Source organism: Mytilus edulis, chromosome 12 (genome assembly GCF_963676685.1).
Source record: "Mytilus edulis chromosome 12, xbMytEdul2.2, whole genome shotgun sequence".
Lineage (NCBI taxonomy): Eukaryota > Metazoa > Mollusca > Bivalvia > Mytilida > Mytilidae > Mytilus > Mytilus edulis.
Window position 1 is genome coordinate 64,976,396 of NC_092355.1, and position 26,146 is coordinate 65,002,541.

A 26,146-nucleotide genomic window follows, 5' to 3' on the forward strand; every position below is an offset into this window, starting at 1 on the left:
GCCTCTGGCCTTTGTTAGTCTTGTATTATTTTTATTTTTAGTTTCATGTGTACAATTTGGAGTTTAGTATGGCGTTCATTATCACTGAACTAGTATATATTTGTTTGGGGGCCAGTTGAAGGACGCCTCCGGGTGCGGGAATTTCTCGCTTCATTGAAGATCTGTTGTGACCTTCTGCAGTTGTCTTCTCTATGGTCGGGTTGTTGTCTCTTTGACACATTCCTCATTTCCATTCTTAATTTTAAGTGTTTCTTTATTTGAAACAAAGACAAATTCTGCACATTTGTTTTAAAAGTGCAAATTTAACAAAGACTAATATGGGAAAATCAATGGTGGTATTACACCTAAAGGGGTAGAAAAAGAGAAGTGTTGAATATTAGGAGTGAAAAGTAGGGATGTGGCATATTGTGTGTAAAAAGTGGGGATTTTTTTAACAATGAGCACCCCATGTCACGCTGTCTTCCAGTTGCCCTCTATATGTTTTCATTGCATATTTCAACTAAACCTTTGTCAAATTACATGTATCTACACATTAGATGTTTCAAATTTTAGCTCTGTAGTTGGGTGTCTTCTATTTTGATGCTCTCCTCTATTAATTTTATAAGGTACCTGATAAAGGGAAATTCCAGGAGCATGTGCATTTGTTCGGCAATCAATAAACTCGCATTAAGATACATAAACCATGCAAATAATTGATGAAAATTATTAATGACTTTTATTACTAAATAAATTAACATCTAAACAGAAAGTGAGACTCGTTACATCCACACTGATGGAACGGTCTGTAGGAAGTTCATATCCTGATTCTTAGTGTGGACCCATTTATTAGCAATCCACTTCGAACCAAAGAAAACGGGACATCCAGCATGTAATGTTAATGAGTCCCCATGTCCTTTCTCATCGAGGTTTGTGAAAAAAATAGCAGAACCCTGAAAACAAATAGTTAAAAGATAAATGATATTTGCACGGATGAAAGCCCATTTTATTTCTTTATGGATATATTGGGAGTGTGTGTGTGGGTGTTTCGGACGGTGTATTGCACAGATTATTTGTTTCATTAAGGAGGTGAAAAATATAAATTATTTTCCATTACAAATTAGAACAAAATCAGAGGAGTACGACATTCAGTTTAATAAAAATGAAACTTTTTCTTTAATATCTTCGAAAATAATTGCTTGTTCATATGAAGGAACAAAAATATTCACACCAGACACAATTAATGGTGGCAACTTTGGTTGACATGGGGGAAAAAGACTTCTGACATCTCAGTAATCTATTAAAGCTTCAAGTTCCTATATATTATGCAAAAACTGTAAACAAATTGAAGATGAAATTCATTTCTTTTTATATTGTAATAGAAACCATAATACTAGTAATAGATTAGATTATTTTGATTTTTTGATAAATGTGAATATCCACTTTATAAATTTAAATGACATAGTAGATAAAATAACATATATACTCAACCCAATTTCACACATTCAGGTAAATAAGCTAGGATCCTTTTTAAAACAGTCTATTGAACTGAAGACAGGGGACTCTTAAAATATGTACTATTATTGTGTATATTAATGATCTTGTTGTTATTTTTTATTTTCATTTTGTTATGTTGTGTCACACACTATAAATATGTAGTTTTATGACAATAAAGTTTTGATTTGAATTGAATTGAATTGAATTGTATAATTACTTTTTTAGGAGGCACCGCGATATTCAGATGTGGAAAAACTGTTGATCCACCAATATCCACATCACTTAGCTGAAAGAAAACAAGATGTACAATTACTTCATAGATATAGGAAGATGTGGTACGAGTGCCAATGAGACAACTCTCCATTCAATTCTACAAAGAGTTTATAATATTAAATCAATTTTGATTAAAATAAATAAATAAGACAAGATATATTTTTATCATCCAATTATGGTCTCACAATGGACATATATAGAATACAAGTATAAGGCAAAAAAACATTGATTAAGCCCCAGTCCCACTAGACCACGATCGCACCACGCTCACTAAGATCTAAAATAAATTAAGATCGTGGTGAGGTCGCCGTATGAGCGGCATGAAAATGTAAATTTTCGTTGCTTTCACGATGCTACTACGTCATCTTCACGCTTCTACAAAGATCCCGCTACGATTATACCACGTTCTCACCGCGCTTATTCTGCGACATCACTACGCTTATCAAGATCTTTCTCCGCTCTTCACGTTCTTACTACGACCATACCACGAGTTATCCGATTGCAAAACGATCTTACTGCGTTTATAACACGTTCTTACCACGATTATACTACGTTCATAGCACGATCTTACTACTTTCTCAGCAATAACGTCAACATCGTGTTCTATATCAATACAGTTCAATTCCTTCTATTTCTGATTAAATCGTAGATTTCTCGGAAACAATACAGTCATGCCACCAAAATCTACCAGAACACTTGGGCATGGTGGTAGGAGTTGATGTAGAGGCAGAGGGAGCAAAGTAACGAATCCTGATCAAGCAGAGATGTCGGACCGACCAATCCAACCTAAATTACAACCTATTGCTGGTCCATAAAGCTTAATGACGATATTTTAGTGAACGATAGCAGAGATGACATAGATGTATCAATATATATAAGAAGATGTGGTATGAGTGCCAATGAGACAACTCTCCATCCAAGTAACAATTTATAAAAGTAAACCATTATAGGCCAAGGTACAGCCTTCAACACGGAGCCTTGGCTCACATCAATCAGCACGCTATAAAGGACCCAAAATATTACTAGTGTTAAACCATTTAAACGGGAAAACCAACGGTCTATTCCATATAAAAACGAGAAGCATGGTTGAGCCGTTAGAGGAAATGGATAATTACATTCAAGCAAACGAAATCTAGGGAGCTTTTTTATATATTTTATGTGAAAATGACAATGAGAATGATGGTCGTAGTGTGAACGTAGTCAGGTCGTACGAAGAGCGTGATGAGGACGGCAAGGGCGTGCTAGAATCGTACTATGGTCGTGAACAGCGTAGTATAGTCGTAGTGGAAGCGTAGTTGGGTCGCAGTGAGAACGTGATGGTCGTAGTTAGGTCGTGATAACGTCGCTCTGAGGTCGTAGCGCAGTCTCTCCGAATAGAATCACGCTTTCGCTACGCTCTCTCTACGATTGTACAGCGACCTTTGCGATCTTACTACGATCTTAGTGCGCTCTCACTACGCTTCTACTACGACCTGATTTCGCCACGACCGCACCACGATTGTTTTGAACATGTTCAAAGTTGGCCACGCTCTTCGCGATCTTGAAGACCTCACCACGACCGCGATACGACCTTACTGCGATCTACACGATCGCACTACGATCATCAAACTTTTCATTTTTTTCACAGATCGTAGTGCGATCGTGGCCTAGTGGGACTGGGGTATTAGCAAAAAAGAATAGATATATATATACAGTGAAACCGAATCCTTTATGAACTGAAAACCTGTATGAACTGAACATGTTTGTAACTAAGCACCGTCATATTGGTGCACCTGATAAAACCGTACATCGGTCAAAATCGAACAAAATCTAAGTCCCAAAGAGGTTCGGTTTAAAGAGGTTTAACTGTACATAGAATTTACATACACAGTTACGATACCGTTAAAAACCAACTTTGTTTCATATAGTATATAGTACATGAATTATATATGAGAAATAAATACTGTGTACATCTAAGTCATATTGACTTAAATGGATATTCCAACAGCATTTCTGATTATCTCCATCTTCATCAATATATGAAATTTTGCTGATTGTTTAGCAAAGTAAAATATTATAGTTCATGCCAACAAAGTCAAAGAGAGCATCTCTATCAGGGTTAAATTTTTTTACACACACAGCCAGAGAAGAGAGAAGCATTTTTTTTTCATTTTGTTGAATATTTGATTTGAATTTAACAAATTTAAAAGAAGAATACAGAAAATAATATTTATTCAGATGTTTCAAATCTTTTTAAAACTACAAGTAAAATCAAGATAAAAATATGAAAGAAACGGCACATTTATTTGATTGTAAAGTGAGTATCGAAACTAATCAATGTTAAATTTGATATCATACCTAATTTTACTGTGCGTATTGTTAAGCGTTTACTTTTCTACATTGGCTAGAGATATAGGGGGAGGGTTGAGATCTAAAAAAAAACCATGTTTAACCTCGCCGCATTTTTGCGCCTGTCCCAAGTCAGGAGCCTCTGGCCTTTGTTAGTCTTGTTTGATTTTTAATGTTAGTTTCTTGTGTATAATTTGTAGTTAAGTATGACGTCTATTATCACTGAACTATATATTTGTTTAGGGGCCAGCTGAAGGACACCTCCGAGTGCGGGAGTTTCTCGCTGCATTGAAGACCTATTGGTGGCCTTCTGTTGTTTTATGTTCTGTGGTCGGGTTGTTGTCTCTATTACACATTCGCCATTTCCATTCTCAATTTTATATATACATGTGTTTCTACTAATACGTACATACAATAATATTGTTAATATTCTGTTTGTTCCTGTATACATTCGTGAACTTACCTAAAATATAGATTGTGAAACATATAACTGTTGAAATGGCATTATATCAATAATAAAACAAGATTGGGTCCATAGTACACGGATGCCCCATTCGCACTATCATTTTCTATGTTCGGTGGACCGTAAAATTGGGCCGAAAAAACTCTAATTTGGCATTAAAATTAGGAAGATCCTATCATAGTGAACATGTGTACTAAGTTTCAAATTGATTGGACTTCAACTTCATCAAAATTTAATGTACCTCGACCAAAAACTTTAACATGAAGCGGGACAGACGGACGGACCAGAAAATATAATGCCCGTAAATGGGGCATTAGAAAGGCACCAAAAGTACGTTTTAGCTGTATTGGGCAAAAGTTTTAGTATTTTTTGGTCCTCAATGTTCTTCAACTTCGTAACTTTTTTGGCCTTTTAAACCGAGCGTCAATGATGAGTCAATTGTAGACAAAACGCGCAAATACAAAGTTTCAATCCTGGTATTTATGATGAGTTAATTTAGTCAATAAAGCCAGATGAATGCTATGCTGAAGAAAAAAATGGTAAGAGTACCCATGGTTGAAAAAAAATGTATTAGGGGAACGCTCGTTTAGCAGTGAAGTTACTATATATAAGAATCCTCCGACCAGACAGTGCCATCCCCTTACATTTGCCCAAGTTAAATTTGACTTACATATTTCTCTTCAACCCAATCATAGTGTGGTTTATATTCTCCACCGATGCCGTAGTTTACTATCTAAATAAAAAACAAAAACCAAAAAATAATATAAAACTGTTTATTACAGCGGTTCCCTTTCTCTGGTGTAATACCACCATTGATTTCCCCCTATTAGTCTACGCTAAATTTGCAATTTCAAACTTGAAAATGTGCAGAATGTATCTTTGTTTCAAATAAAGAAATACTTAGCATGAGTAAAGTTTTATCCTGTCCAGTACTAACTCGAATAATTCAATCTCTCTCAGTGTCCGATTTCCTTCAACTCGAGGTTGATGTAGCCATCGTAGACCAGCGGAATATAAAGACTGAATTATTGGGGGAATCAAGTACTAAAGAAAAATATAATCTGACACATAACATTTCATTGCATATTAGAAAATAACCATCACTGGAAGCTAACCAATAAAATTTCTTCCCTTATTTAACCTGTGTACAAGATTTAGTAACCATGTAAGTTCAAGTTTCCAAAATATTCTAAAGCCGGAACCCCCCCCCCCCCCCCCAAAAAAAAAATGGTGCTTTGAAATACCCAAGACATATGTTTATGACACAGAAATGTTTTTCTGCAATAAAATGTAGAATTAATTACCTACAACTGTCAAATTCAAGGGATTTTTTTTCGACCTATTTTCGAATACAACCGGATGTGACGTACCATGATTTGGTGGTATTACACCTAAAATAGCTTGCAACACTAATAGAAAATAGAAACAAAAGCACAAATAGTTAAACAATTTTGTTAAATTCCTAATAAAGTCAACATGGGCGCTTATCTGAACAATGCCCCTCGTTATTATTTTAAAAAGGTCAACATTAAAAGATGACTGACTGAAACCTAGTCTAGTCTAAAAGGTGGATACCCAATCAGACGAATTACATTTAATAATCTACTTTTATTAAATTTACCTGAAAGTGGTCGGCTTGTTTGTTGTTCATTCTCAATCCAGTTAATCTTTCAAGGAAGTTATTAAGTCTACTAACCGCTGGATAATCTGTGTCATCTAAATACTTAAACCTGATACAAAGATAAATTTATAAGAAACTTAGTAATAACAAATCTCGGAATTTTATATCAGAAATATAGTAAGAGAGAGGCGAAGAACACCAGATGGACACCCAAACTTATAAGTCGAAAATAAAATGATAACGCCGTTAAAAAAAAGAAAAAAAGCAAACAATAGTACACAGAAAACATCATAGAACACAAACACTGATTAACAAGAATCCAATCCGACCAAAAACTGAGGTGATCTCAGGGCTCCGGAAGGGTAAGCAGATCCTGCTCCATATGCGGCAGGCTCCATGCTACAAGCACATGTTCTTTGTTTCATTTGTTTATTATACAAGTAAAGTATCGCGGAATCCTGTTTCTATATATCGAGTTAAATTAAATTGTTATAAAAAAAGTTCTGTATACATCGTTTTAGGTCCACTTCGCGATTCGCGTTTTAATAATTCAAAATTTGGTGACAATGTTATTAACTGAAAGAATCTATACCAACGAACTTGAGAAAAAGGATACAACAGATACAATTAAGCCTGCCTCATATCTTGATTTACATCTAGATATTGACAATGAGAATAGGTTGAAAACAAAATTTTACGACAAAAGAGATGATTTCAGCTTCCCAATTGTGATCTTTCTCCCTATGTAGCAACATTCCAGCAGCGCTTTTATACGGAGTATATATCCCCCAGTTGATACGGTATCTCAGGGCTTGTATTTTCCTACCATGATTTCTTTGATAGAGGGTTGCTGCTCACAAGAAAGCTATCAAGCCAAGAGTTCCAAGTGGTGAAGATGAGGTCAATCATCCCTTCGTAAATTTGTCGGACTCCATCTAGAGTTGGTTGACCGTTATGGAATATCCGTTTTACAGATAATCATATGTTACGAATGTCGCATCTACAATCCCCTACCCTCTCCCGAATGTGACCTATCGAATTAGACTTATTACCAGGTTTGAAATACAATAAGCAACATGACGGGTGCCACGTGTGGAGCCAGATCTGCTTTCCCTACCGGAGCACCTTAGATATTGCTCAGTCTTTCGGTTTCGTTTTTTTTTTTGTTGTGTTTGTGTATTATAGTTTTGCCATTGATATATTTCTCTGTACATTTTCGACATATGAGTTTGAATGTACCTTTGATATCTATCACCACTCTTTTATTTTAACGAAAAGTTACTGTTAGGAATAAAAAAAAAGAAAACGAAATGTTCTAGTTTCAAAGTTTAAGGTGTCAAACCACCAATTTAAAAATTACTATCTATTCAACCAATATTTTCAACTTTCACATCTTCCTAAATATGATACATAGATGTTAACTTCATAGGAACCGGGTTTCTTTTGAATCTTAAATGCATGGATATTTAGCATTTTGTATTGACACCTGTATATTTTGGAGATACTAGTGGTACATGTATGTTAATTCTATATGTAATTGTTTTTGATTTTAGTATCATTGTGTAATTGATATGTACCCCACATCGCTGTTTACTCTGATTGTTCAAAGTGTACATGACAGATTAGACATTTAGTTTTCCGTTTGAATGGTCTTACATTAGTTATTTTTAGAGTATTTTATAGCTTGCTGTTAGGTGTGAGCCGTTTCGAAGGCCGTACCTTGTCCTATAATGGTAACTTTTATAAATTGTGACTTGGATGGAGAGTTGTCTCATTGGTACTCATACCACATCTAATTCTTCCTATATCTAATACATAATGAACTTACGTTGAACTTGTTCTGTGGTCAGACTGGACATTGCTATCATTGATGGTCCTGCCTTTTAAATTCACTACTTCAGATCTTGAAAGCTATAAAAAAAAAATCAGATTTGTATACTATATTTCTATATATTTGCCTTTAGTTATACTTAATCCACTCTTTTTAAGCTCTGCCAACTGTCGAATCATACCACCTCATTTTTTTCTATATTTAGTCTAGTGTATCGCCTAATGAGAAAAAACTAACTTCAGTAGTTTCATGCAGATTATCGTTTTTGAGCAATCACATATTTTTCTTTCTAATTCTTTAAGTTCGCTTGTTTTCTCCGACTTGTCGTCAATATAATAGAATTTTATGCGACTGTTATTCAAGTAAGGGGTTAAGCTACAATGTAGCTGTACATGTAACACCAGGTTCAATCCACCATTTTGTACATAAGAAAATACCTGTACCAAGTCAGGAATATGACAGTTGTTATCCATTCGTTTGATGTGTTTGAGCTTTTGATTTTGCCATTTTCTCCGGAGTTAAGTATTTTTGTGATTTTACTTTGAGCATATTTTTTTATAATCTTTACGTGGTTTGTTAGCTATTAATATTTTATTTTTACAGCTTAGATAATTGAACTTTATCAGACAGACTCGACTACCGAATCTCGTTCAATACGATGGTTTTTTTTCGTCTCGAAAAGAGAAATATCGTATATCACACTCTTTTGTGTATTTAATTTATGTAAGCCACTTGTTTAATTCATTTTTTATAATCATTATTGAAAATCGACCCCGACACATGATTAACACCGCTACATTTTTTGTAAGTGCTTCTCCCAAGACAGGAACCTGTAATTCAGTGCATGGATGTCGTTTGTTGCAATGTAAAACATATTTGTTTTCGTTTATTATTATAAAATTAGAACATAAATAAGGTTGTTAGTTTTCTTGTTTTCTTGTTATATATTTGCTATTTCGGGGCCTTTTAAAGCTGATCATGCGGTATGCGCTTGATCATGGTTGAAGGCCGTACGGTTAATTATACTATACTAGTAGTTGTTAATTTCAGTGTCAGTTGGTCTCTTGAGTAAAGTTGTCTCATTGGCAATTATGCTTCTTTTTTATACATTGTATTAACTTACTTGAAAAGATTTTGCAGTAAAGTGACTTATGACATCCATATTGATTATGTCATGAACAACTAATATCCTTGGTGATTTGTTGATGACCTCGATTTTGATTGGTCGGTAGACAAATCCAATGAAGGGATATCCTAAATATTTACAGTATCCTTCTGAATATAGGATCTGAAATGTATAAATTACATGATTGATTGGTTGTTTTGTGTTGTATGTTTCACGCACAGCGACAAATATTACATACATATATAAAATAAACTAGACAATATCTCTATAGATTTTGATATATACCACATAACTGTTTATTATAGACACTAGAACACACCCGCGAAATCGCGGGCATTCAGAGCGTAGTTTAAAGTATGTAAAGTGTTGTTGGAAGAATTTTGTGAAATATTGAATGATTGGAGAATTTCAGCAAAATTATCATAAATCATAGGTTATTGGGGACAGGAAAATGTTTTTTTAATCCCTCCTCCTTTATTTCCAAAATTCCCAATGTGTGGTTTTCTATCAATTTCAATATGAATATACATTTAGTATGTTATGAACATTTAAGTAAGGAGCCTGTATTCCAGTGGTTGTCGTTTGTTTATGCGTTACATATTTGTTTTTCGTTCATTTTTTGTACATTAATAATTAGGCCGCTAGTTTTCTCGTTTGAATTGTTTTACGTTTTCATTTCGGTGCCTTTTAAAGCTGAGTATGCGGTATGGTCTTTGCTCGATGTTGAAGGCCGTACGATGACCTATAGTTGTTAATTTCTGTGTCATTTTGGTCTCTTGTGGAGAGTTGTCAACATGGCAATCATACCACATCTTCTTTTTTATGTAATCAATGAATTTTGTAAAAGATTTAATGACTGGAGAATTTCAGAAAAGGTATCAAAAGTGCACATGAATAATTTTAGCGCTTATCTGTATATTATGAACATTCACTATAATATAAATAAAGTGTATTTACTTTCAATTCTAAGTTTTCTAATCTATCCATGGTGGTAATTGATATAGTATACAGACCTCTCTATATTTAATAAACTCTGTGACCACCGTGGATAGTAAACTTGAAAATGATAGCAGATAGAATTCTGAAAATACACTTTATTCGTAGTATATGTATGTTCAAAGTATACAGAAAAACGCAAACCGGAAGTATAATCTGACTTAAAATTTTGCCCAATGACGGGACAATATCCGGATGCCCTTTTTCTCGATTTTCTCCCAAATAACTCAATCTGAAAAATCATATGAATGGATGACAAAAGCGACTATGCACTGTACCTATAGGACATAGAGGCGTGTTGATTAATTTATTGTGGAAAGAAGAGAAGCGACACCCAAAATGAGGTCTTCTCGTTTAATAGTATAGATAAGAAGATATGGTATGCGTATGAATCGTTATGTGTAATGCTTCAAAATACCAATAAAAGCTACCAAAATAAAATAGTTTAAGATATTTATACCACTCTTAATAGAGACAAAGTTGAATATGAAATCCAATAAAAAATGAATTGGCACTAGTATTATTGTTAAAAAGACATAGACGTAAATAAACGAAATTTGAATTCGTGTTTTTCTCAATGATTGTTTATTTACCTGTCTCCTGCATAAGAACTCATAATTCTTGTTTACTTTTAAGTTTCTATCCAGTTCTGGTCCATAGAATTGGATTGTTTTGTTTTTTACCATTGCGTGTAATTCTGCAGTCAAATTCTGTTTAAATTTTGAGTCATCATCTATACATAAAACAAATGAGGATTATAATTATGTTTTAAGTTACGATTTTCATTTTTAGGAACGAAATACTGAAATTCCAGTTAACAACATTAAAACTGAGAAAAACCTTGTTTATTTGTTTATAATTAACAATAGTTTTAATATTAGAGATTTACAGAAAGTCTCGGATCCGACTGTTGACACCGACTCTGACAGGTAAAATGAAGGGAGTCATCTCAAAATAGAAAAAAAAAGTATTAAATAATTTATTTTTTCAAGAAAAATTTGCATGTAACAATTTAAGAAGATTTTACACAAAGATCTAATTTTTCAAATAAGGTTTGTCTTCTAACAAATCCTGCACAAGTGTCACAATCAGTCTTAAGTTTTTGTACCCGTCACTTTATAATTTGCATGTTCAACAAGAATTAATTATTCTGTAATAACTCTGATAAATTTTCTACTCTTGCGTTTCTGGTGATCTGTTTTTTTTTGTAATTTGTTGTGACGTTGCGTAAATGGCGTAATTACGGGATGCCGAGTATGATAGATTTATCTCCCAACAGCACACATTCTTCTGGAAAATTTAGTGGTCCATTCATGGCTACAATTTGTCTCATCATCCTATACTGCTGCGGATCATTTTGGTGGCCTAAAAATCTGCTTTCAACATAGCAAAAGCTTTCCATACAAAAATGTTGCATCCAGGAAACGGTGATGCATGATCTGTCAGATTCAGCGGAAGAGTTAGAAGTAGTCCGAGTAGAAACAGAAGTAGGAGCGCTCAATGCGGTCGCCACAGTTGACAAAGAACCATCTCTTGAAAATGAAGCTGGATCTTTACAAACACCAGAGAAACACAAGCGAAAGGCCTAAAAGCGACCGTTGATGGACATCATCCGCGAAAACCAGATGGCATAAAACCGATTTTATTAACCCAAAAACAATCCAAAAATAATAAAAGTTATCGGTGTAAGTTCTTCTGAAAACAATTCCGATTGATTGCAAATAAAATTTATTTCCTTCATTTTTAATTTATATATTATATAGAATGAAATTCAAAACAGTGTGGCTGTGGCCATTGATTGACACATTAAATTCATCCATTGACTGGGACAATTTACGTGAACGTTTGTCTGTAACGACCACTGTTCACGACGTACCTACGATAGACATTTAAACTGTGGGGTTACCAAAGGTTTCTTAACGCCTTTTATTATAAAATAATTCGAAAAAATAATCAGGAATAACCTTTATCTTTTGATTTATATAATTGATATAAATCAAAACATCGTGTTATTTCTGATTAATTTTTCGAATTACTTTATTAAGGTGTTGAGAACCTTTGATGACACCATAGTTTAAGTGTCTTTAAAAAGTACATAGTGAGCAGTGGTCGTTACATACAAACGTTCACCTAAATTGTCCCAGTCAATGGATGAATTTAATGTGTCAATCAATGGCCACAGCCACACTGTTTTGAATTTCATTCTAGTTTGAACATTCACAAATCTTATGCACTGTTTCTTAGCTCAAAGGTATTTGTGAGTTATAGCCACTTGGCATCAGTAAATTTTTCCGTCATCTTTAGCGACTGGAAAACAAAACGATGTATAGCTTTACATTTTAAACTGTCCGCTGCGCAGTAAAACATGTCAACCATCCGTAACGCAATATTGTGACTCAGGACGGACTATTCTACTTGCTCAAAAAGAAAGGGGGGATCAAAAATGCCAAACATTTCCGTTATTTTAATGATATTTATTCAAAAAACTTGGTAGACCCCCCCCCCCCCCCGCCCCGACACACACACCGATATCTATCCTAAAGATTATTACTCCCTAACATTGATGTTCCATTTATCTTTGTATCTGTGAAACAGGAAAATGTTTACACCAGAATGCAGGATATGTTTATCTTTTTTGTAAATCTTTTTTAAGACGACCCCTGTAATTTTTGCTGTCGGAGTCGGAGTCAACAGTCGGATCCGAGACTTTCCGTAAATCTGTATTTGAAACAATCAGATAATTTTCCAGTTATAGATTTATACACGATCAAAAGAGGCGTGCATACATGTATCAAACGGTTGCATATCAGTCGTGCGTATTTTCTCTCCTCTCTTTAGATTATGTAAACTTTATTGGTTTCCATAATATATTTTTTTTATTATCAATAAAACCAGAATATGAATGATTCTTACGGTTTACCGTTAATTCTAATATACTATCAAATTCATTTGATTTACAGGTATTAAAAAAATTCTTATTGAAGAACATTGCTGGATATTTTGTGTCATACATGTACGGAATGCCATCAGAGTTTTAAATATGAGACTCAACATAGATTTATATATGCCACATAATATGCCACTCATAGATGACATTCAGACCCAAATACTCTTATGATATAAGAACCTTTGCATTATTTATGAAAGAACAGACTGAAATGTTTATTGTTTATGATGCTGAATATATCAAAGTGTGGGTGGGAAAATGTCCAAATATTATATAATGCTAACCCCAGTTTATCAAAAACTTATATTATTTCAGATTTTTAATCAGTTCTTGAATTAAATAGAATTAGCAGAACAAATTTAATGCACCACATGCGCATTTTAATGACAAATGTCACTTCAGTGATGCGCAGAATATATTTGAAAATTAAGCATAAAAATACCAGCGTAGAGCTGACAAACAAAAGCATAGCAAAAGTAAAGCCAAACACGGACAAGGAATCAAAGCTTTGAATGAGGGAGATACATTCCTTAATTTCATTATATTGAAATAATTTATTATTCATTTTAAATTAACAAGTTTAGTTAAAACATTCTAGGACCGAAGTGTCTTTTGGTATTACCTTTCTGAAGTGTAGTAAATGCAATTCTCATTCTTGTTTCCTTTTCTGCTTTAATTTCCTGTAATCAAACGAACTGTTAATGAAATAAAAAAACAAAAAAAAAAAAAAAAAAAAAAAAGACAGATGATCATGTGGGTTCTCTACCCATACACTTGTCCACCCATGGGAAATGTCAACTATCCATTCGTAATAGAAGCTTCGGTTGCATATAAATAGTCGACTTTCTCATAGATAGAAACGAGTGCCTGCGGTTGCCGGTGAACTGTACACTTCAGTCAAAAATGGTGCCAATACATGTAACCATTTAAAATGAACTAAGAACAGTTATTATTTATATAATCTTCTAACGTGAAGATTTCAAAATATTTGGAGATTTTTTGAATACCAAATTATTTCATAATAATTGTGTAAGAAGATAATAATATGATTTAACGGTTGGTGATTTCGAAAACTTTTTAACATATCACGATTTAAATTGTTTCAAATTTTGTCATACGGGTGCCTTGAAGAATTTCTAAACGGTTATATTTTGCTCAGTGTTGGAAGCCGTACGATAACATGCAATTGTTCACATTATCATTTTGTAATAATTTACTATAAATAACTCTCTAAACAACATGTGTTTTGTTCATTGCCGGAGGCAGTACGATTAATTGTGATTGCTCACACCACGAACTAAAGTTCCTACTAACCCAGGCAAAGTTGACCTTAGACTGAGGTGGCTATCCTTTTGTCAGATTTTCAGAATCCTCTAGTTTTATCCATGAAATGCCAATAAAAATGTGTCCTACTAACCCTTACTTTTTTTTACATAATTTTATAACATGTTGTTTAAAAAGATATTTTTGAAAATCTTATACCATCCTTGAACTTTTTTCATAGTTGTTGAAAGATAAAAATGTATGAACATTCTAGAAAGAGATAATCATTCTCTGTCAAATTATCAATGACTTATATATCTCAAAAACAAGCACACTTCATTTTCCCATACTTTTTTACTTCCTTTATTTTACTATCAACTTATACAAGCTTTTTTACAACTTATACAAGCTTTTTTACAACTTATACAAGCTTTTTTACAACTTATGCAAGCTTTTTTACAACTTATACAAGCTTTTTTACAACTTATACAAGCTTTTTTACAACTTATACAAGCTTTTTTACAACTTATGCAAGCTTTTTTACAACTTATACAAGCTTTTTTACAACTTATACAAGCTTTTTTACAACTTATACAAGCTTTTTTACAACTTATACAAGCTTTTTTTAAAAACTAGGTTTTTTTTATAAACAGAAGAGTGAACATGCTATAACTTACCTGTCGTTTTGCATTTTCTATTAAGCCAATGACTATTGAACGTAATATCTTTATGTTCTGTTTTGTAGATTTGATTTCTGGCTGTTTGGTTAATGTTGTAAAGAACCATTGTATTGCCAATCTGTTATACCCTTTTTTAAACATAAAAAGTCCAATGTCGAAACAATCAAACGCTGAAAAAAATAACGATAAACACAGTTAAATAGAAGAAAAATACTTAAAAAAAAGGAATTACACATTAGTTAAAAGGTGGTTCCTCATTTTGTCATTTGAGTTTTTTGGTATCTTTCGTCTCTCATTTTCACAAACAGATTGACTGCCGCACGTTAAATTTTGATTGTAAATAAGGACAATTGTTTACTAGTGTTAAGGTGGTCTCCAATACTAAAATTAATTCGGCTCGTTTAATTTTCATAAATTTTTGACAAAGTATTTACTTTGACCCTTTGACAAAAATATACAAATTTCAAAAAATTTGAACCAACCATATTATCAGAAAAAATACACTGGATATATAGCAGTTTGACAAATACTAATTTTTATCATTGAGAAGCTTAATATTCCCTTACCAACACAACGTAATTAAAACGTTTAGCTAGTTTTACAGAGTTATCTCCCTGTAGTATTAGGTACCACCTTAAAAGACCGACTGTTAACTTATTCATCATGCCCTTCAGACAATGTAACTAATTTTGTCATTTAGATAATGATTGTCTTTCAAAAGAATTATTAGACGTTACGCGCGATGTTCGTATCTCATTGGAAAATCGATGCAGTTGGCAAGATGCAAGTCCAAAATATATAATTTTGGGATATCATATTCATTGCTATTGTACGTATTTTGAAAAATAATGTTTTTTAGAATAAAAACAAAAAAATAATTTTAAAAATAATGATGACGCCATAGAAAAAAAAGCGTTCCATACTACATCAATGTTTATTTGCTTAATTCTATGAAATTTTAGACAAATATCATGAAAAATGATATCTGGTATTTTATGAGCGATTTTTCAAAGGCTTACAAGGTTGTCGCACCGCCATTTTTGACGTAAAAACGAACTCAACTCAAATTTACGTCAATTGTTTGCTGATCAGAGCTCTTATAATGGTAGATTTTTATGATTTTTTAAAATGTTATTCCTCTAAATTTAAAAAAAAACTAAAATACACCAATTTTCAACAAGCAGTTAAACTGAAACACCGTCGATTTTGCGGAGTCTTACAAGAATGTCGCACTTGCTTAGAAACAACGTTTCAGTCGAATTCTTGGTTTAAAGACAAATCCCTTTATTGTTTATGCGCATATATATACAAGCGGAACAGTACTATGCCGTCAGTGGTTTGCAGGTGGCAGTTAGGTCCGCTGCTGTATGCCCTGAGGTAATCGGTGCCCTGAGGTAATCGGTGCCCTGAGGTAATCGTGGTAATGCGCCATTGATTAAATACGCACGAAAATATAGTTCTTATTTAGATAGATCTTAATACCAAATTTTAATGTGACCAAATACCAAAGATGTCAACAAACTTCCCAAATGATTTTATTATTGTATTCACCGATCATTTATTTCGTATGTACGTGTAGGGTGGGGATGGCTGGTAAAATTATAAACTTTTTTTTTTTTTATAAAAGTTCAATTAATGATCTGAAGTATTCATTCATGACAGGGTTACCTGAGGTAACCCCAATTATAACAACAAATACAACCATTAAACTCAAGTCAACTGAGGTAATTTTATATATACATCACATAAACAATACAAATCTATGAAGTCCTACATTCTAAATTAAGAAATTGTGTTATTAAAATATAAATGTATACACTAGCAAAGTATGTACTAAAAATTCTTTCATAACAGGGTAACCTGTGGTAACCCAAACAATAACAGCAAATACAACCTATTTAACTCAAGTTAATTCAGATCACCTTTACATATACATCACATAAACAATATAATTTCAATGAATTCCTACATAACAAAAGAAGAAAATGGTTTGTTACAGCATAAATGCATGTACTAGCAAAGTATCTACTAAGTATTTTGTTATGACAGGGTTACCTCAGGTAACCCATAAAATAGCAACAAGTATTATCCATTGATATCAAGTTAACTAAAGTCGCTTTTCCGATATATCACATAAACAATACACATCTATGAGGCCTACATGTAAAATAAAGAAATTGTTTGATAACAACATAAATGTTTTCACTAGCAAACCATTTAATAAGCATTCTTTATAACATGGGTACCTGAGGTAACCCAAGACATAATTACAAATATAACCCACTTAACTTAACTGAAGTAAACTGAGATCACCTTTACATGTACATCAAATAAACAATACAACTTTCATGAAGTCCTACATTTAAAATAAAGAAGTTTGTTTATTACAATAAATGTAAACACTACCAAAGTATCTACGAAGTATTAATTCATGACAGGGTTACATGAGGTAACCCCAATAATTATAATAAATACAACCCATTCAACTCAAGTCAACTGAGGTAACTTTATATATACATCACATAAACAATACAAATCTATGAAGTCCTACATTCTAAATTAAGAAATTGTGTTATTAAAATATAAATGTATACACTAGCAAAGTATGTACTAAAAATTCTTTCATAACAGGGTAACCTGCGGTAACCCAAACAATAACAGCAAATACAACCTATTTAACTCAAGTTAATTCAGATCACCTTTACATATACATCACATAAACAATATAATTTCAATGAATTCCTACATAACAAAAGAAGAAAATGGTTTGTTACAGCATAAATGCATGTACTAGCAAAGTATCTACTAAGTATTTTGTTATGACAGGGTTACCTCAGGTAACCCATAAAATAGCAACAAGTATTATCCATTGATATCAAGTTAACTAAAGTCGCTTTTCCGATATATCACATAAACAATACACACCTATGAGGCCTACATGTAAAATAAAGAAATTGTTTGATTACAACATAAATGTTTTCACTAGCAAACCATCTAATAAGCATTCTTTATAACATGGGTACCTGAGGTAACCCAAGACATAATTACAAATATAACCCACTTAACTTAACTGAAGTAAACTGAGATCACCTTTACATGAACATCAAATAAACAATACAACTTTCATGAAGTCCTACATTTAAAATAAAGAAGTTTGTTTATTACAATAAATGTAAACACTACCAAAGTATCTACGAAGTATTAATTCATGACAGGGTTACATGAGGTAACCCCAATAATTACAATAAATACAACCCATTCAACTCAAGTTAACTCAGGTTACATTTATATATACCTCGCATACACAATACAAATCTATGAAGTCCTACATTTTAGATTAAGAAATTGTGTCATTACAGAATAAATGCATATACCAACAAATTATCTACGAAGTATTCTTGCATAACAGAGATACCTCATGTTATTTCAAAAATAACAACAAATATAATCCATTCAAATTAAGATAACTAAAGTCGCCTTTCCTGAATATCATATAAACAATACTTATCTATGAAGTCCAAAATGAAATAGTAAATGGTTTATTAGAAGTTAAATGTATACTCTGGAAAACTATCTACGACGTATTCTTACGTGACAGGGTTACCTCAGATAACCAAAACAATCACAACAAAGATAACCCATCTAACTCAAGTTCACTCAGGTTACTTTTAAAAATATATATACATCACATAAACAATACAAATCTATGAAGTCCTACATTTCAAATTCAAAAATTGTGGAATTACAATATGAATGTATACACTAGCAAAGTATCAACTAAGAATTCTTTCATAGCAGGGTTACCTGAGGTAACTTAAACAATAACAGCAAATACAACCTATTTAACTCAAGTTAATTCAGATCCCCTTTACATATACATCACATAAAAAATATAACTTCAAAGAATTCCTACATTAAAAATCAAGAAGTTGGTTTATTACACCATTAATGCATATACTAGCAAAGTATCTACTAAATATTCTGTCATGCACGGTTACCTCAGGTAACTCATAAAATAGAAACAAGTATTATACATCCATACATCACATAAACAAAAACAAAAAAGTGTCTACGAAGGATTCATTCATTACAGGGTTACCTTAGGTAACCATAACAATAACAACAAAGATAACCCATCTAACTCAAGTTCACTGAGGTCACCTTTAAATATATATGCATCACATAAACAATACAAATCTATGAAGTCCTACATTTCAAATAAAAAAATTGTGGGATTACAATACAAATGTATACACTAGCAAAGTATCTACTAAGAATTCTTGCATAGCAGGGTTACCTGAGGTAACCAATACAATAACAACAAATACAACCTATTTAACTCAAGTGAATTCAGATCACCTTTACATATACATCACATAAACATTATAACTTCAATGAATTCCTACATTGAAAATGAAGAAGTTGGTTTATTACACCATAAATACATAATCTAACAAAGTATATACTAAGAATTCTTTCATAGCAGGATTACCTGAGGTAACTAATACAAAACAACAAAAACAACCTATTTAACTCAAGTTAATTCAGATCACCTTTACATATACATCACATAAACAATATAACTTTAATGAATTCCTACATTAAAAATGAAGAAGTTGATATATTACACCATAAATGGATATACTAGCAAAGTATTTACTAAATATTCTGTCATGACAGGTTACCTCAGGTAACCCATGAAATAGAAACAAGTATTATCCATTCATATCAAGTTAACTTAAGTCGCCTTTCAGAAATATCACATAAACAATACCCATCTATGAAGTCCTACATTTAAAATAAAGAAATTGTCCGATTACAACATAAATGTTTACACTAGCAAACTATCTCAAAAGCATTCTTCATAACATGGATACCTGAGGTAACCCCAGACATAATTACAAATATAACCCACTTAACTGAAGTAAACTGAGGTCACCTTTACATGCGCATCACATAAACAATACAACTTTCATGACGTTCTACATTTAAAATAAAGAAGTTTGTTTATTACAATTAATGTAAACACTAGCAAGGAGGATTCATTCATTACAGGGTTACCTCAGGTAACCATAACAATAACAACAAAGTTAACCCATCTAACTCAAGTTCACTGAGGTCACCTTTTAATATATATACATCACATAAACAATACAAATCTATGAAGTCCTACATTTCAAATTCAAAAATTGTGGAGTTACAATACAAAGGTATACACTAGCAAAGTATCTACTAAGAATTCTTTCATAGCAGGGTTACCTGAGGTAACCAATACAATAACAACAATACAACCTATTTAACTCAAGTTAATTCAAATCATCTTTACATATACATCATATAAACAATATAACTTTAATGAATTCCTACATTTAAAAAGAAGAAGTTGGTTTATTACACCATAAATGGATATACTAGCAAAGTATGTACTAAAAATTCTGTCATGACAGGGTTAACTCAGGTAACCCTTGAAATAGAAACAAGTATTATCCATTCATATCAAGTTAACTTAAGTCGCCTTTCAGAAAAATCACATAAACAATACACATCTATGAAGTCCTACATTTAAAATAAAGAAATTGTCCGATAACAACATAAGTGTTTACACTAGCAAACTATCTCAAAAGCATTCTTCATATCATGGGTACCTGAGGTAACCCCAGACATAATTACAAATATAACCCACTTAACTGAAGTTAACTGAGGTCACCTTTACATGTGCATCACATAAACAATACAACTTTCATGAAGTCCTACATTTAAAATAAAGAAGTTTGTTTATTACAATTAATGTAAACACTAGCAAAGTGTCTACGAAGGATTCATTCATTACAGGGTTACCTTAGGTAACCATAACAATAACAACAAAGATAACCCATCTAACTCAAGTTCACTGAGGTCACCTTTAAATATATATGCATCACATAAACAATACAAATCTATGAAGTCCTACATTTCAAATAAAAAAATTGTGGGATTACAATACAAATGTATACACTAGCAAAGTATCTACTAAGAATTCTTTCATAGCAGGGTTACCTGAGGTAACCAATACAATAACAACAAATACAACCTATTTAACTCAAGTGAATTCAGATCACCTTTACATATACATCACATAAACATTATAACTTCAATGAATTCCTACATTGAAAATGAAGAAGTTGGTTTATTACACCATAAATACATAATCTAACAAAGTATCTACTAAGTATTCTGTCATGACAGGGTTACCTCAGGTAACCCATAAAATAGCTACAAGTATAATCCATTTAAATCGAGTTAAAACAGATCGCATTTTCTAAATATTCCGTTAGCAATTTACATCTGTGAAGTCCTACATGTAAAATAAAGAAATTGTTTGATTACAACATAAATGTTTACACTAGCAAACTATCTAATAAGCATTCTTTCATAACAGGGGTACCTGAGGTAACCCCAAATATAATTGCAAATATAACCCACTTAACTGAAGTTATTTGAGATCACTTTTACATATATATCTCATAAACAATATAACTTCAATGAATTTCTACATTCAAAATGAATAAGTTAGTTTATTACAATTAGTGTAAAGACTAGCAAAGTATCTTGGAAGTATTCATTCATGACAGGGTTACCTCAGGTAAACCCAATTATAACGACAAATACAATCCATTTAACTCAAGTGAACTCATGTAACATTTACATATAATCGCATAAACAATACAAATCTATGAAGTCCTACATTTTAAATTAAGAAATTGTGTAATTACAGCATAAATGCATATACCAGCAAAGTATCTACGAAGTATTCTTTCATAACAGGATTACCTCAGGTAACCCAAAAAATAACAACAAATATAATCGATTCAAATCAAATTAACATAAGGTTGCAGTCTTGTTATTGACTGCTCCATAGGCTTACATGCAAAACAGCTGATCTTAGAAAAAAAATCATGTTCATATCATGTATGTACCAAAGTGAAATTGTGATTTAATTGAAAAAAGGGGGTAATGCCACGAAGAATAAAACGTTACGCAATCGTGAAGTCAACTCATTTTTTTTCTACTGTCTGTTTGCTATTTTTACTAGACCTCACCACTTCAAGTAAACATGATATCCTTCTATTTTCCTGGAATGATATCCCAAAAAGATGCAAGATTTTTTAAAAAGTCTATATTTATGTTTCCATTCACCATAAAACCTATAAACAAACAGAAAAAAATGAGTTCAGAAAAAAATTCAGTCTACTAAATTATCTGTTAATCTCATTCTTGTTTATCTTTATGAATAACCTGACCATGCACAGTTGTACAGCGGTTCACTGAGGTAACCTGACCATGCACAAGAGTACAATGGTTCCCTGAGGTAACCTGACCATGCACAGTTGTACTGTGGTTCCCTGAGGTAACATGACCATGCACATTAGTACAATGGTTCCCTGAGGAAACCTACCATGCACATTAGTACAATGGTTCCTGAAGTATTCTGACCAGGCACAGTAGTGCAATTGTTCCCTGAGGTAACCTGACCATGCACAGAAGTACAATGGTTCCCTGAACTAATCTGACCATGTACAGTAGTACAATGGTTCCCTGGGTAAACCTGACCATGCACAGTAGTACAATGGTTCCCTGAGGTAACATGACAATGCACAGTAGTACAATGGTTCCCTGAGGTAACCTGGCCATGCACAGTAGTACAGTGGTTCTCTGAGGTAACATGACCATGTACAGTAGTGCAATGGTTCCCTGAGGAAACCTGACAATGCACAGTAGTACAATGGTTCCCTGAGGTAACCTGACCATGCACAGTAGTACAATGGTTCCCTGAGATAAACTTACCATGCACAGTAGTACAATGGTTTCCTGAGGTAACCTGGCAATGCACAGAAGTACAATGGTTCCCTGCAGTAACCTGATCATGTACAGTAGTACAATGATTCCCTTGGGAGACCTGACCATGCACAGTAGTACAACGGTCACCTGAGGTAGCATGACAATGCACAATAGTACAATGGTTCCCTGAGGTAACCTGAGGTAACCTGACCATACACAGTAGTAATGTGGTTCCCTGAGGTAACATGACCATGTACAGTAGTAGAAGTAAAAACACAAAAATACTAAACTCCAAGGAAAATTCAAAAAGGAAAATCAAAAATCAAAAGGCAAAATCAAAAGTCCAAACACATAAAACAAATAGATAACAGAATGGTTCCCTGAGGAAACCTGACAATGCACAGAAGCACAATGGTTCCCTGAGGTAACCTGACCATGCACAGAAGCACAATTTTTCCTGAGGAAACCTGACAATGCACAGTAGTACAATGGTTCCCTGAGATAAACTTACCATGCACAGTAGTACAATGGTTCCCTGAGGTAACCTGGCAATGCACAGTAGTACAATGCTTTCCTGAGGTTACCTGACCATGCATAGTTGAACAGTGGTTCCCTGAGTAACCTGACAATGCATAGTTGAACAGTGGTTCCCTGAGTAACCTGACAATGCAAAGTATTACAATGGTTTCCTGAGGATAAATAACCATGCACAGTAGAACAATGATTTCCTGAATTAACCTGACAATGCAGAGTAGTACAATGATCCCCTGAGGTACCTTACCATCACAGTAGTAGAATGGTTCCCTGAGGTAACCTGACCATGCACAGTAGTAGAGTGGTTCCCTGAGGAGACATGACAATGCACAGAAGTACAATGGTTCCCTGAAGTAACCTGGCAATGCACAGTAGTACAATGTTTTCCTGAGGTTACCTGACCATGCATAGTTGTACAATGGTTCCCTGAGTAACCTAACAATGCACAGTATTACAATGGTTTCCTGGGGTAACTTAAACATGTACAGTAGTACAATTGTTCCCTGAGGTAACCTGACTATGCACAGTAGTACAATTTTTCCCTGAGGTTCCCTGACTATGCACAGTAGTACTATGGTTCCCTGAGGTAAACTCACAATACACAACAGTACAATGGTTCCCCGAGGTACCATGACCATGTACAGTAGAACAATGATTCCCTAAGGTAACATAGCCATACACAGAAGTACAATGGTTCCCTGAGGTAACCTGACCATGAACAGTTACACAGTGGTTCCCTGAGTAACCTGAACATGCACAGTAGTACAATGGTTTCCTGAGGTAACCTGACCATACACAGTAGTACAATGATTCCTTGAGGCACCTTACCATGCACAGTAGTACAATGGTTCCCTGAGGTAACCTGACCAAGCACAGTTGTACAATGGTTCCCTGAGGTAACCTGACCATGCACGGTAGTACAATGGTTCCCTAAAGTAACCTGACCATATCAATAGTACAATGGTTCCCTGGGGAAACCTGACCATGCACAGTAGTACAAAGGTTCCCTGAGGTAACATGACAATGCACAGTAGTACAATGGTTCCCTGAGGGAACCTGACCATACACAGTAGAACAGTGGTTCCCTGAGGTAACCTGACCATGTACAGTAATGCAATGGTTCCCTCGGTAACATGACCATGCACAGTAGTACAATGGATCCCTGAGGTAACCAGACCATGCACAGTAGAACAATGGTTCTTTTAAGTAACCCGATCATCATGCACAGTAGTGCCATGGTTCCCTGAGGTAACCTTACCATGCACAGTAGTACAGTGGTTCCCTGAGGTAACCTGGTCATGTATAGCAATTTACATATGACCCGAGGTAACCTTGTCATGTACAGTAATTTACAGATGACCTGAGGTAGCCTGTCCGTGAAAAAAAATAACATAGATGTTATCTGGAGGGACTAAGCTGACGAAGGGAGTTATGAACATTCAATTGTGGTCACCTGAGGTTTGTAGAAAATTAGCGTTTTGCAAAGTTTATCTGTGGTAACATGCAGCTGGTACAATGACCATGAAGTTGCGACCTTAGGTAACCTCACCATATTCTAACATACAGGGGTATTCTGAGGTTACATATTTATATACAGTAGTTAAGAAATGACATTAGTTAACATGTGCACTTGACCATGTATAGAAATGCAGAAGTGCGCAGAGGAAAACTAAAAAAATAGTGTTTTGTAAAGTTTATACAAAATGTGGTACCGTATAGCGGGTTATTTTCGCGGGGTGTAAATTTTCGCGGATAGAACAAAATCGCCAAAATAAATTCCGCCAATTTAAAAATGTACATGCAAAGGTAATGCTAAAAATGTTGAATCCGCCAAAATAATAACCGCCAAAATTTTTCGTATACCCTTTTCAATGAAAATCGCGAAATTTTACACCCGCGAAAATAACCCGCCATACGGTAATACGAGTATGTGCAGTAATACAGAGTAACCTCACCATGTACAGCAATACAGAGGTAATATTAGGTAACCTCACAATGTTCAATCATACAGAGGTGACCTGAGGTAGCCTCACCATGTGAGCAATCATAGATATGATCTGAGATACAGGAAATACACAGTAATTTAGAGATGACCTAAGATTATCTGACCATGTACAAAAGTCCACTGGAGATGTGAGGTTTTTCCTTGAAAATATCCAACATCTCTCAAATAAGATTGATTAAGACAATTAACATTCTAAAAAAGCAGTTATATACTGTAAAACCTGTGCTTGTAACTACGTTACTTTCAAAGTAATGTCAAATGAAAAAACAAATAGATTACTGTTCGTACTGCAATGTTTCTCTTTTTTAATAATGGTGAATAAAATCATTTTAGTATGTACTGGCTGGTCATCATCGCGTATGATACGATTTTGATACTCATACACAGCTAATGAATATTATGCATGAATATAGATAAGATCAGCACGTGTAGCCATAGACTGAGAGTTGTAGATTTGTAGTGTAAATATATAGATGCCGTTTATAGAATACAAAATTAGATCAGAAACATAGTTATTAAAATAGAGAAAGGAAATGGTGAATATGTCAAAGCGACAACCACCCGACCATAGAGCAGACAACAGTCGAAGGCAACCAATGGGTCTCCAATGTAGCGAGAATTCCCGCAGCTGTAGGTGTCCTTCAGCTGGCCCCTAAAAATATGCATAATAGTTCAGTGATAATGGACGTCATACTAAACTCCTAATTATACACAAGAAACTGAAATTTAAAATCATACAAGCCTAACAAAGGCCAGAGGCTCCTGACTTGGGACATGCGCAAAATTGC

At 33.7% G+C, this 26,146-nt stretch overlaps 1 protein-coding gene across 1 annotated transcript in view; it reads right to left on the bottom strand.

The window, feature by feature from the left end:
- Window positions 1-758: 758 nt before the first annotated feature.
- Window positions 759-26,146, bottom strand: part of LOC139497774 (prolyl 4-hydroxylase subunit alpha-1-like) — a 31,293-nt gene continuing 5,905 nt past the window's right edge. The window contains exons 2-10 of the mRNA XM_071286010.1: window positions 14,999-15,171; window positions 13,681-13,738; window positions 10,705-10,844; window positions 9,113-9,277; window positions 7,987-8,069; window positions 6,159-6,267; window positions 5,208-5,270; window positions 1,691-1,759; window positions 759-929 (exon numbers count right to left, since the gene is read on the bottom strand). Of these exons, the coding sequence (XP_071142111.1) occupies window positions 759-929; window positions 1,691-1,759; window positions 5,208-5,270; window positions 6,159-6,267; window positions 7,987-8,069; window positions 9,113-9,277; window positions 10,705-10,844; window positions 13,681-13,738; window positions 14,999-15,171 (1,031 nt within the window). The remainder of the gene's footprint in view (window positions 930-1,690; window positions 1,760-5,207; window positions 5,271-6,158; window positions 6,268-7,986; window positions 8,070-9,112; window positions 9,278-10,704; window positions 10,845-13,680; window positions 13,739-14,998; window positions 15,172-26,146) is intronic.